Below are 17085 nucleotides of genomic sequence, written 5' to 3'. Positions count from 1 at the left end.
TAGTATGAGCCCCGTTTTGCGATTTATTCATTAACTCATGGTAGAATGGTCTTATAACTCGGCGCGTTGGTGGTCTCTTCTGGCTGTCTGAAGATAAAATCGACTCTGAAGTCGGAGGTGTATGATCCGCTTAATAAACGTGGAGGGGGCAGGTGAGGATTACCTTTGATTCATAAGGAGCGTAGGAGAATAAGCCCCGCGGTGCGGGGACTTGTCGACAACAAACTAAGGTGATTGGTAACCGAAAATTAATCAACAAAAACAGTGTCATTCGTAGGTAATGAAATAAGGTCAATACGGGTAAGTGTGTCTGCGGGATAAGTGTGGCTGGCTTTTACATTTACACATTGATTAGTGTTTATTACGAGTTCATACACCACTAAACAAGTAGCAAAAGTCATATCCCACACTTACCCGTATTGACCTTATTCTTGCCTTGGAAGGACAAATTCACTGAGAATAGGCCTGATGACAAATTTTGAAAACCCTTTTAATTAGTTCCGAAAAACACTATATTTCAGTTATACTCATAAGATTTAACATAGATAATTGCATTTTATTATAGCTAGTTTAAACTTCGCGCGAAAATGCCTCGCATGCCATTTGTGACGTCATCATTTAGTTGGTGGTAGGGTGGTAGATATTGTTTACATACTTACAGTTACGAATTTCCCTTGAATCCGAATGATATTGTTAATTCAGCACCATATATTACGATTAGGGATGATAAATACATTACAAAAATTTATCACAATAACTCATTTTACACAAAAACTCTCACACGGTTGCAGTTTAAGATGAATTAGATACATGTAAATTTTGAGTGAAAATCACCGAACGCCGCTTTTACTTTTTAATTTTTCTTTTTTTCTAGTTACGACAGCCAACATGGCAATGATTCAGCCAAATAATTAAAAAAGTTTGTTGTTGAAATATCGTATTATTTAGCATTTTATTTAAATAATAACAAATAGATATCTACTTTATATCGTGTAATAATATTTTTTGGACGTAATAAATGTTTAGTGGCGAAATAACATTTTTTTGCACCTTTCGAACTCTTTGGTGCCCACGTATAGATTTCGGTCAATGAGGTTGTCTATGTTGCTCTAAGAAATATGTTATGGATTGATGACGTCACTGTTTGGAACGTTTCTGATTGGCGTTTCAGTAAAAATGGCCGATTGGAGAATTTTGCACTTTTATTTTATTGAATATATTAATAATCCTTCAGTTTATACTGAGATTGGGTCATTTTTTAGAATCATATTAACATATATGTTTCGTTGAAACCATTATTTCCATGATTCTTTGTTACTTGCAACAGGCCTATTACTCATTTACTTATAAATATTTCCACAGGTGAGACGCAACCCTGCACGACTTGTGCAAAGCGCTGTACGAGCATACTCGCGGCGTCTGCCAAAACTGAACGGATCATATACATACCTGCGGACTATAGGGAGCGTGCGTGGACTGTAGGGGGCAGCTAAGGAGCCCCTTGTTTATTGGCGCAAAGTGATTAAGATTCAGATTCAGACCACAAGATGGCAGAACCTAAAACGCGCAAGGAAAAGTGCGTGCACTGTACAGCTCCTGCTTTGGCGTGAAGTGTCAATGTCAAGTTTAAGTTTCCAATTTAGGCCACAAGATGGTAGAGTTCCAACGTGCACGGTCCCTATATATGTGCAATAACCACAACGTGCGAACTATGCCAAATATAGACTAGTACCAAGTTATTAGGCTTGAAATGCGCCAGCCAGAAAGCTACCTTGAAGTGTTATAATTAGAATCGAATTTGGAATTTCTGCTTGCGCGATATCTCGTCCGTGTGACTCGAAGGGTTCAACTCTACTTGAATACCTCAAAAACCTGTCATTGGCTTTTAAAGTGCTGTAATTTAAAAACAAATGTTGCTATAATGTCAGTACGGATAAGTATGGCTGCGGGATAAGTGTGTGAATGTATGAATTCGCAATAAACTCTAATGTGTAAACATTCCCAATGTGAATGCCAGCCATACTTACCTCGCAGCCACACTTGTCCGTATTGACATTAATAGAACGGATTGTGTACAGATGTAGTGCAAAATTATTTTCCTTCTTATTTTCACGGATACGTACGAACGTGTCTTGCTATTTCAGTCAGTCTCGGTACAAAATGTACTGAGGTTGTCTGAAGTAGCATGACAAATACGAACGTTTCCGAGAAAATACGATGGAAAACAATTATGCACTACGTCTGACCTAAGTGTTTTTGTATCACACTTTCTACGTAGAAGTAAAGTATTAGAGACAATAAATAATACGTTGACTAGGAAGTCAAGCAAGTCAATAGGAATTTGTACATACTACATATAGATCCTACAGTCGCCGTTAGATATATCGAAGCGGCCATGGTGCTCAATAATATCTAAACCTGCTCTTTAACGTTTTTATGATAGAGGTTTCGTTCAGATATTTGTGAACGCCTTTGGTAACTGTATATTTTGAATAGGGTTCTGTAACACATAGACTGCTCATCTAACACCATTAAATAGTATAATATACCATATTTAAGTCACATTTTAAACACGTAATGGTGGCCTTTTCGTGAAATTCACATTTGGCCTTAATTAATGTTTCTTAAAATTTTAATAAAGCAAGAAAATCGACAATGTACAGTCAACAGCAAAAGTTGCTAAGCGGGTCAGGTATTCAAAATGATCTTGACGCGACTTGTTAAGAGAATAAGAGCGTGTCAAGGTAATTTTGAACACCTCGCCCGCTTAGCAACTTCAGCTGCTGACTGTACAAGAATATTCAGACGATTTTATTGTTTTATTTAACCCTTTGAACGCCTATCGTGCGCGGCGCGTCATCGTGAACGTTGACGAAGGTTGATATTGGGCTGTAGCCGCGCGCGTCAGTTCACGGGGGTTGTGCACAAATCACGCGAGGTGTTTTCGGCTACTTTTTGACCCCCCCTCCCCCTTGGTGATATTTGGTGAGGTTTTTGGCTACCCCCCTCCCCCCACACAACCTCACGTGTATTTTTTTGATTTTTTTTCATTCGACCTAATTTTAAGATAAATAAGTATTGTATATAGAAAAAATTGTTTGTTTTTCTGTTTTCGTTAAATAGACTCACTATTTTGAAGTGCAGAGTGAAGATTTATGTTTAACGAAACCGAGAAAAAGTATCTACTCATGTGGTAGGTTTTTGTTTCTTAGTTTCTTTCACTGTAGAAAAATACACGTGAGGTTTCCTTATACCCCCCTCCCCCAACGTGATCTATCGTGATTTTTTCGTGACCCCCCCTCCCCCTGTCGAACCTCGCGTGATTTGTGCACAAGCCCACGTCTGTGGTGGTCATAGGGTTAATAGTAGAGTAGATCTATAAATAGAACTTCTCGTTAATGTACGCCAAATATTCATATCACTATAAAATAACAATATCACACATTTAAAATTATTTGTAAGTGTATTTGTGACGTTCCACGGCAAAAGGTACCTTATGGCGGCTGGCATAGCGCCGCAATAATATTGGATATCGGCATATAATATCGGCGTTAATAATAGCGTAAGCGCCAACCTCCATAAGGTACCTTTACCCGTGGGACGTCACATTTTATTATATAAATAACTGATATCTATATCGTTGTAATGCAAAAAGTTTTAGTAAAATCTTATAAAATGCATAAAGTCACTCAAATAGCCCGACGTTTTTGAGCGGCGCAGTTAAAACCGTCTGCGGGATAATTCCGTAAATTCCGTTACACAGTTGACAGTTGGTTGGTATACTGAATTCCCCGCAAACTTATTTAGCCGCACTGATTTTAAAATAGTAAAATACATTTGCTTTTGGCATTGTAATTAGTGTAGTATCTAATGAATAAGATTTGTGACCTCTTAAAAAGCGCTTCGGGTATCGGGTAACAAGTATCTTGCTTACATATGCAAACGTTGCTATGGCAACCGATGCCGCAAAACGCACTGACATAATTTACCCCGTTTCCGAATAAAACCCAGTGCACAGTCGTCATCAGATATATCAGAGCGGCCTACGTGCTCACAATCTAAACACGCACTATAACGCTTTGATAATACAGATATTTGTGAGCACCTTGGCCGGTCCAATGTATCCGATGGCTGCTGTACCTAGAATACGGCTATGCTGATGTTCATTTTGCTAAATATAATAAGGTCAATGTGGCTAATTCCGTCATATATTCCGTCTAATAGCTTATATTTCTTTGATTTTCAATCGTAGGATAAAAAACCATTTGCTTTTGATTGATGAAACTAAGAGCAATCGCTGCTTTGCCGACGAATTTATCAATGATGTTTGTTATTCGAAAAAAACCAAGTGGACGGAATAGTCCCTATGACGGAATAACCACATTGACCTTACTGTAAATTTCACTTGAACCCGAAGTGTTTTGACATAGCGAATAGTTGAAACTATAATACTTAAGGATTGTAAATATAATTTTATTGTAAATATGAAAAAGACAACTCATAAAACGAAGTATTGTCTTAGCTAATTTGATAATGCAATTAGATTAGTAAATAAAAAATTGCAAGAATTTGCTAGTAAAATTAGGTATTAGTGCGGAACTTGTGATAAAATTGTGACTAATCCAAATTTACATTTTACCTTCGATACACTTTAGTGCCATATGATGTATAAGACGTACCTATTTAATAAGGCTTTTTCAGTATATGGCGGACCCAATGTTATGGAGCATTATAAAAATACAGATGTAGTGCATAATTATTTTCCATCGTATTTTCACGGAAACGCACGAACGTGTCTTGCTATTTCAGTCAGTTTCGGTACAAAAAGTACTGACGTTGACTGAAGTAGCATGACAAATACGAACGTTTCCGAGAAAATACGATGGAAAACAATTATGCACATCTGTATCCAATAGGGGGCCTAGTAACATGTCGTGACATGTCATCATTTACATTTTAGTGTAGTATTTTGATAGACATCACTAATCGTATTTTATGATATCGTATTTCATTTAATAATTGCCTCCACGGTGAAATATGAGCTTTAGGGGCTAATCATATTGGAAATTATTGCTATAGGTGCGTAAATATCTATACAGAACACACGCAAAAAATGCGTACATATTTATGCAACCATGTACATATGTAGTATATCTCAAATAGTTTTTTTTTTGTTTGATTTCGATGATATTTGGTGTTTAGACATGGAGTTCCCTATTCTGTACATAATACGCGCAATTTCACCATAAGTATACGAGTATCTGCCCGATTCGAACTTTAAGATACGTCAATTAATAGATATAGAATAAATGTGTCGGTGTCAAAAGTGACGTTTTTGCTTGAAGAAACGTCACATTTAACACTGACATGTAATCCATATCGTTTCTGGATCTATTAATTGACGTATCTTAAAGTTCGAACCGGGCCGTATGTCCTAAAAATCGAAAACGTATTGTCTTTTCGACGCCCAACGGAAAATTACACACATTTTTTTTGTCCCAAATTTCATATTTATTTGTTCTAATCAGAATGAGGATCTCTTCAAATCAGCCAAATTATATCCAAATCGAATGAAAAAAAAAACTACGAATAAAATAAAATAAAAATAGGCCCGTTTAAACTGAGATAAATACTATCTTAATTGTACTTTCGACGATACAACGATAATCCAACCAAGTGGGGCACTTTCGTCAGCATTTTGCTTCATAGGGATATGAGGGTTTGTTTTCTATGCAAATATGACGTGTATAGTGACATTTCCTCACTTTGTTATGTTCAAGTCGGTGCCAAGTTAGCTTAGATAGAAGGACATTCTATAACAAGCTGACCAGTTTTACTATAATTGTCTTCAAGCAAGTTTGTAATTAAAAAAACTGTATGTAACAGCTTGACGTATTACCCCTCTAACGGAATAGCCCCGCCTGGCCTTACCTTATTTTGTATAATGATAATATACCGGATATGGTGCGTAATGCGTATGCATAGAAACGTATATTCTTGCTAGAAAAACAAATATATTGACGGCTTTTGTATATTTGCACAATTTTGACTTCCAATATTCTTGGCTTGGAACAGATTATTTTTATAATATGCTGTAGGTGACACAACGTAAAATAGCAATAGTATAGTAACCGTGAATTTTTCAATTTCATAGATTAATAGTATTTTTATTTTATTATTCTCTTAGTTTGTATTGATTTATTTGTAGTATTTGATTATTAAAAGAAATCAGACGCCTTACGATAGTCACCTTTTTCGACATCACTTTTTTTAATGTCCTAAGTTACCCGAATTATGTTTTCAAAACTATATATGAAGTTTTCCCAATAATTTTACTGTAAAACTCTGTAAGTCTGTATGGCGTAGTTTGTATACATACTTTTAATATAGTGCATTTTTAAGCTTAGAATAAATTTAAAAGTGGAAAAATTACTGTCTTGGGTGAGACTTGAACTCACTGCCTCTGGATCGATACTCCAGCGCCTGCCATCTGAGCCACCAAGACCTCATCCATAGCCAGCAAATCTTTCCACCATATTATAGGTCAAGGGGACCTTAGCGACATCTACCGCAAGAGTGTTACACTTCTTAAACGGCTACCGGAGTTCCAAGTCATATTGGAAATTCACCAGTTACGATGTGCTACCCATACTAATTCACACATCGTAACTGGAGTATCGATCCAGAGGCCGTGAGTTCAAGTCTCTCCCAAGACAGTAATTTTTCCACTTTTAAATTTATTCTAAGCTTAATAGCATCGTTCGCAGACGTTTCTGCTTGTTAAAAATTAAAATTAGTGCATTTTTGTTAAATATACGTATTATTTTTAGGACAATCTGATACGTTTAATATGTTCGGTTCATTGTAAGATGTACTCAAGGTCCAGTTTACGGCATCACTTTCATACTTTTTTCTGTTAAAGTCCGAGCAGAGTTAGCTTAAACGGAGTCTATGAAATCACACTTTTGTCTTAGCTACTCTACCACTTATCTGTCAAGTGATCATATCCGTACATGGCGGGAAGAAGTTGATAACTCGAGATATTCTACCGAAGAAATTTGAACTTAGAATCAATTTACATAAGGTTCAAATTTCTTCAACTTTTTCCCGCTAGATATCAACTTCTTCCTGCCGTGTACGGATATAGTCCACCGGTAAACCTTATTACAAAAGGAATAAGGTCCACCGATGTACAGTTAAGAGTGTAACTGTTTGTACGGACGACTGAGACGATTTATACCGTGTAGTACATCTTCGAACAAAAAATGAGCGGATCTGGGGTAAAAACAAGTGACGACGCGACAGATTTAAGCAGGTTTACAGATGTAGTGCATAATTATTTTCCATCGTATTTTCGCGGAAACGTACGAACGTGTCTTGCTATTTCAGTCAGTATCGGTACAAAAAGTACTGAGGTTGAGTGAAGTAGCATGACAAATACGAACGTTTGGACGAATCTTTAGGCATGTTTGCGGCGGGGCGCGCCCGGGCGGACCGTCGCCGGCGAGCAAATGAGTTCGATATTTAGAATTTCGAACGATTATAAAATGTTCGAAGTTGGACTACTTGGTTTAAAAAGACACCTTCCTTATACTGTGACTGAGATAGTTATAAGTTCGCCAAATGGCACAAAATGTCCTTTCGGTACTTATCCCTTGGAACGTCTTCACACATTGAAGGTTTAGGGCTGGTTCCACACCCGAGTAAAATTTCTTACACAAGAGAAATTTTAACCCTTTAAACACTAAAGCGTTTAAAGGGTTAAAATTTCGTAAACGTCATAAACAATGTCGTCACTCACACGCCACGGTTACGGGCGCAAGCGAGCTAATGTAAGCCTTACTTGAAAGTGTAAAGGTTACTTTGACAGCTTACGCCATGATACTTATGTGACCATGGCGCTGTGGGGACGACTAGTTACGACGCCTTTAGGTGTTCTTGGCGTTTAAAAGGTTTCGTGCAAGCAGCCTTTCAATTAATTGTAGCTAAAAGATACGTCATGTGAAAATCATTAAGTTATGTCCACACTATGTCCTTTTTTATCTACAACTTTTATTTTAACCTTTACATTGTAGCCGGTGTAGCAGAAGTTGGCATAAAAAATTGGAAAAAGGCAGTGTGTGGGTACAGCTTTAGACGTCCAAGATTTAGAAAGGCTTAAATGTATGTTTCACTCGATTTACATGGTACTGAAAGGGATAGTAATATACCAAATGTGTAGCTCAAGTAGATTTTAATTGTTTGATTACGTTCTTGGGTTCAAAATAAATGTGCTTACAATTTGTCTTATTGTATTGTTATTACACTGTAGTTACATTTGTGGAGTCAAACTGGGACACAACGTTCGCAAAATCTGATTATTGATACGATTTTCTATATAATAATTTTCAAACTCGAAGGGCCGGATGACACCTGTCATCTCCATATAATTTATAACCTAAAAACGCAAAATCTCGCAAAATTGTGAAATGACAGGTGTCATCCTACCCTCCGAGTTTAAAAAATGTTATAGTATGTGGGTGGATCAACTTTTCTGTCCCAATAGACAGGAAACAATAGTACAGATTTAGTGCATAATTGATTTCCATCGTATTTTCTCGGAAACGTTCGTATCGTTCTACATTAGTCAACCTTAGTACTTTTTGTACCGAGACTGACTGAAATAGCAAGACACGTTCGTACGTTTCCGCGAAAGAACGATGGAAAATAATTATGAACTACCTACATCTGTAGCATAGTTTATTTTAGAAGAAAATATGGTGTTAGGTTCTACTAATATGCTTAGTAGTTTACCCCCCACTATGGAAAGAGCTTGTGACAGCCATAAATATGTATGTTTGGTAATTTTTGCGCCAATGTGTCTAAACAATTTCCTTTTATTGAAATGAGGTGAATATATGTATTCATGTTCACGACCGTGTATAAATAACTTGCACTCATATTAATAAAAATATATATTTATGATATATTTCAGCACACATAATTTGTTCAGGCGGCACAAACGATGTCGTTTATAATACAAAATTTTACAAACAACAATTTTTACAAAGCATAAATTTATATAATCTAAAAAATGTCTACGAGTATGGCGTCCAATCGATAGCCTTCAAAAGCTGTTCCTTCTTTTCCTGCAACCTCCCCAAGTAACTATGCACGTTCACCACTTCCGCGTTATCTCCGTAATCATTCTTAATAGTCTCAATGTCCTCTATACACATGGTTCTATAATTATGCCCCGTCTCTATCCCCATACTGCTTGTTTCCATAGTTCCGTCCCACTCTTCGTGAGTTCTTATCATGATCAATTGAACTTTACGTTTCCAAAAATGTTTAATATGCTTCCTTATATCAGGACAGTCGCAAAGGTTTATCAAAACTTGAATAGTTCTCAACTGGAGCAAAGGAAGCATTGGGGCATGACATAAATGCATTAAATTCATTGTCAACTCCTTTGCAACCTCTTTCGCCCGCCATTTCGAACGCTTCGTCAAAGTCGTGTAACACATCAATCCAACAGCGCTCATAACTACATCATATTCCTTGCAAGTCAGGTATGGGCGTAAAAAGAATGTCAAATCGTACTGGTCAGCTAAAAGCTTTCCAACATTATGCTTACAAAGTTGCGACATACACTCCATTGCCTCTGAAATTATTCTGGGATCAGCATTAGTAAATAAGTTTAACATTATTTGAAACGCGTTCGCTTTTAGCGGCACGACTGGGTCGTATTCAAAAAGATTCTTCAAACTCTTTAAATGTATTAAGACAATTCCTGTATACTCGTTTTTGACGATTTTAAGCATGTTTTCGATTATATCGTCGACTTTGCAAATTGCTTCACAGGCACAGCGATCTCTGCTGAGCGTCCTAAAAGTGTATGCTGCGGCGTATCTTATTTCTTTCCTGTCTCTCAGACAAAGCCACATTAGTCTGTAAATTCGATATTTTTTGGGGTTATATTATATTATTTTTCTTCTCCCACACAGGGAGGGCTACATAGTACATAGAAAGAGCCGCGTTACGAAGCAATTGCCGCGCGGAGCAACTCGTTCTGTGTAGATGTGCCTCTCGAGGCAAACGCACGATATCATCAGAGCTTGTGATGACATCATAACTTTACATTGTAACCAAATAAATAACTATGCTAATTTCATTTCAATCGAACATCGAGAGTAAATACGAGTTTCATCATCATCTCAGCCATAAGACGTCCACTGCTGAACATAGGCCTCCCCCTTGGACCTCCATACGTGCCGGTTGGAAGCGACCCGCATCCAGCGTCTTCCGGCGACCTTAACAAGATCGTCTGTCCATCTTGTGGGTGGACGTCCTACGCTGCGCTTGCTAGTCCGTGGTCTCCACTCGAGCACTTTTCGACCCCATCGGCCATCTTCTCTGCGTGCAATGTGGCCTGCCCATTGCCACTTCAGCTTGCTAATCCGGTGGGCTATGTCGGTGCCTTTAGTTCGTCTACGGATCTCCTCATTTCTGATTCGATCACGTAGAGAAACTCCGAGCATAGCCCTCTCCATAACTCGTTGAGCGACTTTAAGTTTTGAGATGAGGCCGATAGTGAAAGACCACGTTTCGGAGCCGTAAGTCATCACTGGTAACACACATTGATTAAAGACTTTCGTCTTGAGGCACTGAGGTATGTCGGACGAAAAGACATTACGTAGTTTCCCGAACGCTGCCCAACCGAGTTGGATTCGGCGGTTGACCTCTTTCTCGAAGTTGGACCTACCTAATACGAAATACGAGTTTACTTTGTCGTAAACCCAAATACACTGCGGTTGCGTTGTTTTATCACAGTTTCTATAGCTATTTCCGGTCTCCACCATCAGACCAACTCGTTTGTACTATATTGCATTGTCACCCAACTTACATGTATAAGTATGTGAAGTTTCCAATTTGGGAAGTGGGTCCAATATAGTTTTAAAGATTTGATTACATACAATGATTACAATGGGACAGGTGAAACTAAATAAAAAAGCTTCTAAAATGCTCCTAATACCTAAAATAGAGATTCGGACAATCGTTGAGTCGTAGCCTGCCCTGGTGATAGCCTGCCAGATGCGTCAGGATCAGGCAAACCTTCTCCCGAATCACCGGGTCTCGGTTATCCAGCAATTCCGTTAGACGGTGGACCACGTTCAGTTTTATGAGGAACATGGCATTCTCTGATATTTGCACCTGCGAATTTTAAATTATTAGTAATTATGTATAAACTGAAATACATGGTGGCCGAGGCGACCACTGACTACTAGACCACCCGGCCACGGCGGTGTCCGTCCCAAATTATCTGATGCTTGTGCATATTGCGCGGCCTACATGCGCGAACAGTATCAGGCTTGTTGCCGTGTGCAAGCGAAATTTGTGTTGATTAAGTCTTTAGAGTTCACATATTAAAGGGCTTTTTTACTTTTGCCTCGGTTTTTAAACAACTGTTGCATTGGACTAAGCGAAATCATCATCATCATCATCCTCGCTTTATCCCGGCATGCTGCCACGGTTCAAGGGTGCCGGGTCCGCTTGCCAACTAATCTCAAGAAAACAAAGCGTAAATTAAAATGTATTGATGAGGTAATATTAAATTGTTATTGTATTTCTAAACTGTGGCGAATGTTTTAATGCCTGCTTATATGCGAGAATATATTTAGCCTAATGCGAATAAGCGAATTGTGTTATTTTTATCTAAAAATATTGCAATATTTATATTTTAAATTAAAATAGGGCTTATTTCTTCTTCATTATTGAAATTAAAATGAGTATCTAAATGTTGAACGCAAAGCGAATGCCACAGGTTAGTGAATGAAATGATTACGTAAAGACCACAATCGCACCTGATCCAACATAGCATGTATCTCCAGCATCTGTATCACATATTCCTGAGAAAAATCGAGTCCATGGGCTGTTTTTGTGTAAAACAGTGTATGCAACTCTGTACCTAGGAAATCAACTGAGTGGTGACCCAATGATTTATAGGGGTTCTAAAATTGAAGGGCTTACCTTGTGACAAATGTACAAGTTGCCTTTAGTCGGACCTGGACAAGCGAGAAATGTGCACGTGCTAACGAGCTCCCGCTAACCGAAATAGAGACAAGCTCATCTTTAACAACAAGAATGACATATCTGTGTATGAATGGAATGCGAAAATTAATAAAAAACAACAGATTTCTTCGCAGGTATAGAAATACATATAAAAGTATTTTTTGTGCTACTTATGTATGAGTATAACCTATCTATGGTTATATAACAGCATTGTGGTGACCCCGCTCTCTTTGTAAACACTTCGTCAACGTCGTCTGTATGTATGTGACCTTACGTCACTAGGCTTTATTAACTGCTAGGCTCTCAGCAAATTCGTCCGTGTAGAATTCGGCCTTACCTGATCCAAAACGGTATGTATCGCCTGCAGCTGTACCAGATAGTCCGGCGAGTGCAGGTCTCTGTTGAGCAGCCTCAAGCCTATCCGGCCGAAGCCAAGTCGAGCGCGAGTTATGTCGATATGTGGCGCGTATGTCGACGGCCTGGCTGACATCAGGCCGAGCGGGTTGAATTTGGCTGAAAACGGATTGAGATAAAAATGAAACTGTTAAACTAACGTATCAATTCCAAATTCAAACTAGTTTTTCGGTAGGAAGCATACTGGAAGCATGTGACTGGCGGCGTGGCGAGCGGCAAATCACGATCATTCATACATTTGGTCGAGCGCAATGTATGAATGGACTTAATTTGCCGCTCGCCGAGGCTCCGGCCGCGTGCGTCCAGTACGCGGCCTTAGAGGTGCGTCACTGCATCGCGCAGCGTAGCAGCGTAGTCGTTCAGTGAGCAACCGCCAAAAGCCTGTTATGGTGCAAGGTGCCGACAATAGGCACAAGTAATTAAAAAAAACTTACCTTTGGGTGGTGCGTTCAATGATTTTAAATACTTAGCACAATTGCAGTCGATTGGTGCTATGAGCTCCATGGCTGAAATAGCCAAATTATGAAAATAAAATAAATAAATAACAAAAAGCAAGTAAACATAAAAACAATCTTAAGTAGAAAGAGCAATATTGGACAATAATAAGTAGAAAGCGGAGTAGAAATCTGGCTAAAGACCTGGACATTCTGTAAGAAACTGGACGATAAATCCTTCAGAGAGTAACGTAGGACTTTATACTTTGAGGTCCTTAGAAAACCATTCTGAGACCATTGATTAGCCGGGTCCAAACAGCGAGCATACGCGCAATAGCAATAGCGCGAGCATAGGCAATTTCCTCGCGCACTAAACGGCCAGTGTAGATGTGCCTCGGCCGTGGCGGCGCACGCGAGGCACGTCTGTGTGGACCCGGCTATTAAAGTAAAGGTAATATTAGCTGAAACGTACCACAAGGCAAGTCTATAACCTTATTCCCCATAGCTCTCTCAACCGCCTTGTTGATAACCCTCGGCTCCATGGCACAGACCAGCTGCAAATACGAATTCTTCTCCGCGCAAAACATAGTTAGGTACTAAATATTAATATTACAAATCAAGAAAACTATCGAAAATTGTTGATTCTTTCAACGTCGGGTTGACGTTTAACGTCATGGTGGTCGTTTTGATGGTGCATTGACACAATTGAGTTTTATTTTAAACCTGAAAACTATACTCTGTCAAGCAATTTCCGTCAGTAGAAAAGAGCGCAAAATTAAAAAAAAAAGGCGCGAAGGGTTATATCGTTCCGTAGTAAATTTGAATTTCGCGCCTTTTTTTACTGACAAACTTGTTTGACCGGCGTTGTATTACGTTATATCTTACGGTGTTGAAATTAGTGATGGGCAGTTCTCGGGAAATTTCGGAAACAAGAGAATATCGCGAGAAGTTTCTCGAGAAATTTCTCTCGAAAGGAAATTTCCGAGAAAGTACTTTAAATATAGTAAAAATTAGATTATTTGTTTTTTGTATGTGTTTATATTAGTAATTTAAAGGTATTCGCAATACATTTTAGTTCTTCTAAAACCTTTTAAGGCAAAATTCTCTTCGTTCTCGAGAAATTTCTTGAAAATGTTTTCCGGAGAACTTTCTCGGGTTCATTCAGTACCGTTTAAATGGTAAATAGTTAATAAATAAAACACATTTTTGTTAAACAGGTAATTCGCAACTCATGTCGATTTAAAACATTCCCTTCGGTCGTGTTTTAATTATTTATCACCACTCGTTCCGAATTTTCTAATTTTGCACTACGTACTACTTTTGTATCGTAATATACTATTATGTATTAGCTACTGGAAAAACACATTAAAGGTTACCTCATTAAATGTATTCCCTGTAATATGGGCTCATCCGAAACACTCCAAATTGATTAATCACTTCAGGTTCTTTCTTTCGTGTTTTACTTCAACCGGACTTTTTTCGCAATTTATCATATGCCGTGCCAAATCTTGTGATATTTTTGCATCTATACACTGCATCACTAAATGAACACACGTCTTTGATACATCCATCGTCCGACAAAGTTCTAAAGTACCTACTCGAACAGTTTACCTTTTTAATTTTAATTTATTAACACGTTTGATTTGTCACAACCGTCCACTTTCTTAGCATTGATGACACTGAGAGAAAAAAGCATTTGTACCCTTCCCTATTCAAAAATTACCTAGAGAATAAAAAAAAATCACATGCAAATAAAACAATGGAGTATTATTGGCGATAAGCGTTATGTACAGGGTACAGGAAAGTTTGGCGGCTTTCTTTTGTTTTATAAACTAACTAGGTACCTGAGATAGTTCATGACATGACCATGATTCTCTGCCAAATATTTCAAATCTGTTTTATTAAATATTTACCGTTCATTTAATTATTGAGTTGAAATTAGTCAATTTGTATTAACTCCATAATATTATATTTTATTACAGTTTGTCAAAACAGTTTTCAAGTTCTTTAATATGAAACATTTTTTGTTTTATTATTGCACAACTAGCTTCTGCCCGCGACTTCGTCTGCGTGATGCTGATGATTGATAAAAACTATCCTTTCTCGGGGCCCAATCTATCTCCATACCAAATTTTGGCCAAATCGGTCCAGCGGCTTAAGCGTGAAGAGGTAACAGACAGACACAATTTCGCATTTATGTATAATAGTTAATATCGGTATGGATTGGCTGTTTTACATGAACGCCAAATGTAGTCGAGAACAATTTCAAGAAATTTCTCGGGAACAAAATTAAATTATCGCTTAGAACGTTCATTTCATTTGGCAGAAACCAACTTATCAAGCCAACAGCTGTATATAACATAAATCCAGACTATTTGAGCTTCTAAACAATAATACTCGAAATAACCAGTATTTTTTCTTAAATATACAATCCGGAAATTTTCTCCTGGAAAGCTTCTATGGATAACGTTCCCGATAAATTTCTCGGAAACTTCTCGAGAACAAAGAGAAGTTGGCCTTTAGTATCGTCTAATTGGTTCGAATACCTTACGCATAGTTATTAATCACTAACAGTTATAAATTAAAAAATATGAAATTTGATATTGTTTTGATTATATGTACTTTCTCAGAAATTTCCGTCCAAGAGAAATTTCTCGAGAATCGCTGAGAATTTCCAGGGGAAGGAATTCTCTAGAACGAGAAATTTCTCGCCGGCACATCACTAGTTGAAATAAGTAAGTGGTAAACCTAAAGTTTAAATATTAAGTGTATTTTTGATAAGTAAAACTTTTTACTTAACACATTCAATACCACTAAGTGCTACGGGTTACGCTCGTAGCGCGTAGCCACGGTTTCGTCGTATGTAGCGCGTAGTCGCTACGAACAGTGTACCCGACAGTCGGGTTCTTGGTGTTGAATGTGTTAAATTAAATCTAAAGCTACCTCAAAGAGTAGTATAATCTGGGGGCACGGCCGTGCCCCCGCCAAGACGAGACAAAGGGCAAAAGGCAGTGCATATCTTTTCTCGGCACGTTTCGTGGTATTTTCGAACCCTCGTAGTTTCGGCTTGGATGATGCTAGAGGGCTGAAATTTTTAGTATACCATGGCGTTAGTAAACTTATTAAAAACACCAAGTTTTATTAGGCTACCTATTATACTTAAAATTTTATAGATTCTTTAATTTTCACTGTCCGAACCCTATGAAATTCGTGTCATAGAAAATACAGACTACTTCCTGAAGACCTAGAAGGTTGAAATTTGGCATGTAATGATAGGTCTGTATGCTAACACATATGGTGATGAGAAATCTGTAACTTTCGCCCTGCAACCCCTTGAAATGGGGGTACCTAAAATTTGCCGTAAACCTGAAAACATTGGTTCCTGAAGTACTAGAATCGTGAAATTTTGTGTGGGAGCAGTGATCGGAGTGCTAATAAAGAAAACACAATAAAAAAAACCAAAAAGTTTTCGAAGTTCAGATTTGAACCAGCTTCACGTAAACCAGCCAAGTAGCGCCCTCTATATTGGCACTGTTTCTTGTCGTAAACTTTTCAAAACCTTACTTCCTCTACAAAGCGAATTTGAAATAGAGGCGGATTGTCATAGCGAATTTACTGCCATCTTTCGACAGATGTTTAAAACTTTTAGAACGCCATTTAACTTTGATCCTTATTCTTTCACTGATATGTGTTAAATTTGTTAAATATCAAAAAGTGTCACCAAGATGACGATCGCTCGAAAAGAATACCGTGTACAGGAGAACAGCCGGAGACAAGATAATATTTTTGCCGAACTGAAACGGTTACGCTTAGCTCGCACTTCGCACTCGCTTGGTCAATACAGAATAGTATAAATTTTAATTTTAAAAATAACCGGCCAAGTGCAAGTCGGACTCGCCGCGCTCGAAGGGTTCCGTACCATTACGCAAAAAAAGTTAAAAAATTACGTTTGTTGTATGGGAGCCCCACTTAAATATTTATTATATTCTGTTTTTAGTAAGTACCTATATTTGTTGTTATAGCGACAACAGAAATACATCATCTGTGAAAAAATTGAAAATTTCAACTGTCTAGCTATCACGGTTCATGAAATACAGCCTGGTGACAGACAGACGGACGGACGGATGGACAGACGGACGGACGGACGGACAGACAGACGGACAGACGGACAGCGGAGTCTTAGTAA

General features: G+C 38.1%; 2 protein-coding genes across 8 annotated transcripts in view; one reads left to right on the top strand and one right to left on the bottom strand.

The window, feature by feature from the left end:
* Window positions 1-8284, top strand: part of LOC134804268 (neuropathy target esterase sws) — a 63755-nt gene extending 55471 nt beyond the window's left edge. For 4 of the 6 annotated variants that reach the window (XM_063777245.1, XM_063777244.1, XM_063777247.1 and 1 more), the window contains one exon: window positions 1363-8284. In XM_063777245.1, the coding sequence (XP_063633315.1) occupies window positions 1363-1366 (4 nt within the window). In that variant the 3' untranslated portion in view covers window positions 1367-8284. Of the gene's footprint in view, window positions 1-117; window positions 153-1362 lie in introns of all 6 variants that reach the window. The other 2 variants (XM_063777246.1, XM_063777242.1) reach the window with 1 other exon arrangement.
* Window positions 8285-8938: 654 nt separating this feature from the next.
* On the bottom strand, window positions 8939-13573 carry LOC134804021 (uncharacterized). Of its 2 annotated transcripts, XM_063776876.1 has the most exons (4): window positions 13372-13573; window positions 12389-12564; window positions 11015-11193; window positions 8939-9930 (listed from the first exon to the last, which is right to left on the bottom strand). In XM_063776876.1, the coding sequence occupies exons 1-4, from the start codon at window positions 13484-13486 to the stop codon at window positions 9078-9080; spliced, it is 1323 nt and encodes a 440-aa protein (XP_063632946.1). In that variant the 5' UTR covers window positions 13487-13573; the 3' UTR covers window positions 8939-9077. The 2 variants fall into 2 exon arrangements, with proteins under 2 accessions (XP_063632946.1, XP_063632947.1); XM_063776877.1 differs by lacking the exons at window positions 12389-12564; window positions 13372-13573 and adding an exon at window positions 11844-11883.
* Between the last annotated feature and the right edge of the window lie 3512 nt (window positions 13574-17085).

Source organism: Cydia splendana, chromosome Z (assembly GCF_910591565.1).
Source record: "Cydia splendana chromosome Z, ilCydSple1.2, whole genome shotgun sequence".
Classification (NCBI taxonomy): Eukaryota; Metazoa; Arthropoda; class Insecta; order Lepidoptera; family Tortricidae; genus Cydia; species Cydia splendana.
The sequence above is the reverse complement of the archived record's forward strand: the minus strand, read 5'-3'. Positions and strand labels throughout refer to the sequence as shown.

What these genes read in the sequence shown, in the direction of transcription:
- LOC134804021 (XM_063776876.1), bottom strand. Translation starts at nt 13,486, where the DNA reads ATGTTTTGCGCGGAGAAGAATTCGTATTTGCAGCTGGTCTGTGCCATG. An exon ending in GGTTATAGACTTGCCTTGTG is followed by an intron (nt 12,565 to 13,371) that starts GTACGTTTCAGC and finishes ATCCGTTTTCAG; the next exon opens with CCAAATTCAACCCGCTCGGC. An exon ending in TACATACCGTTTTGGATCAG is followed by an intron (nt 11,194 to 12,388) that starts GTAAGGCCGAAT and finishes TAAAATTCGCAG; the next exon opens with GTGCAAATATCAGAGAATGC.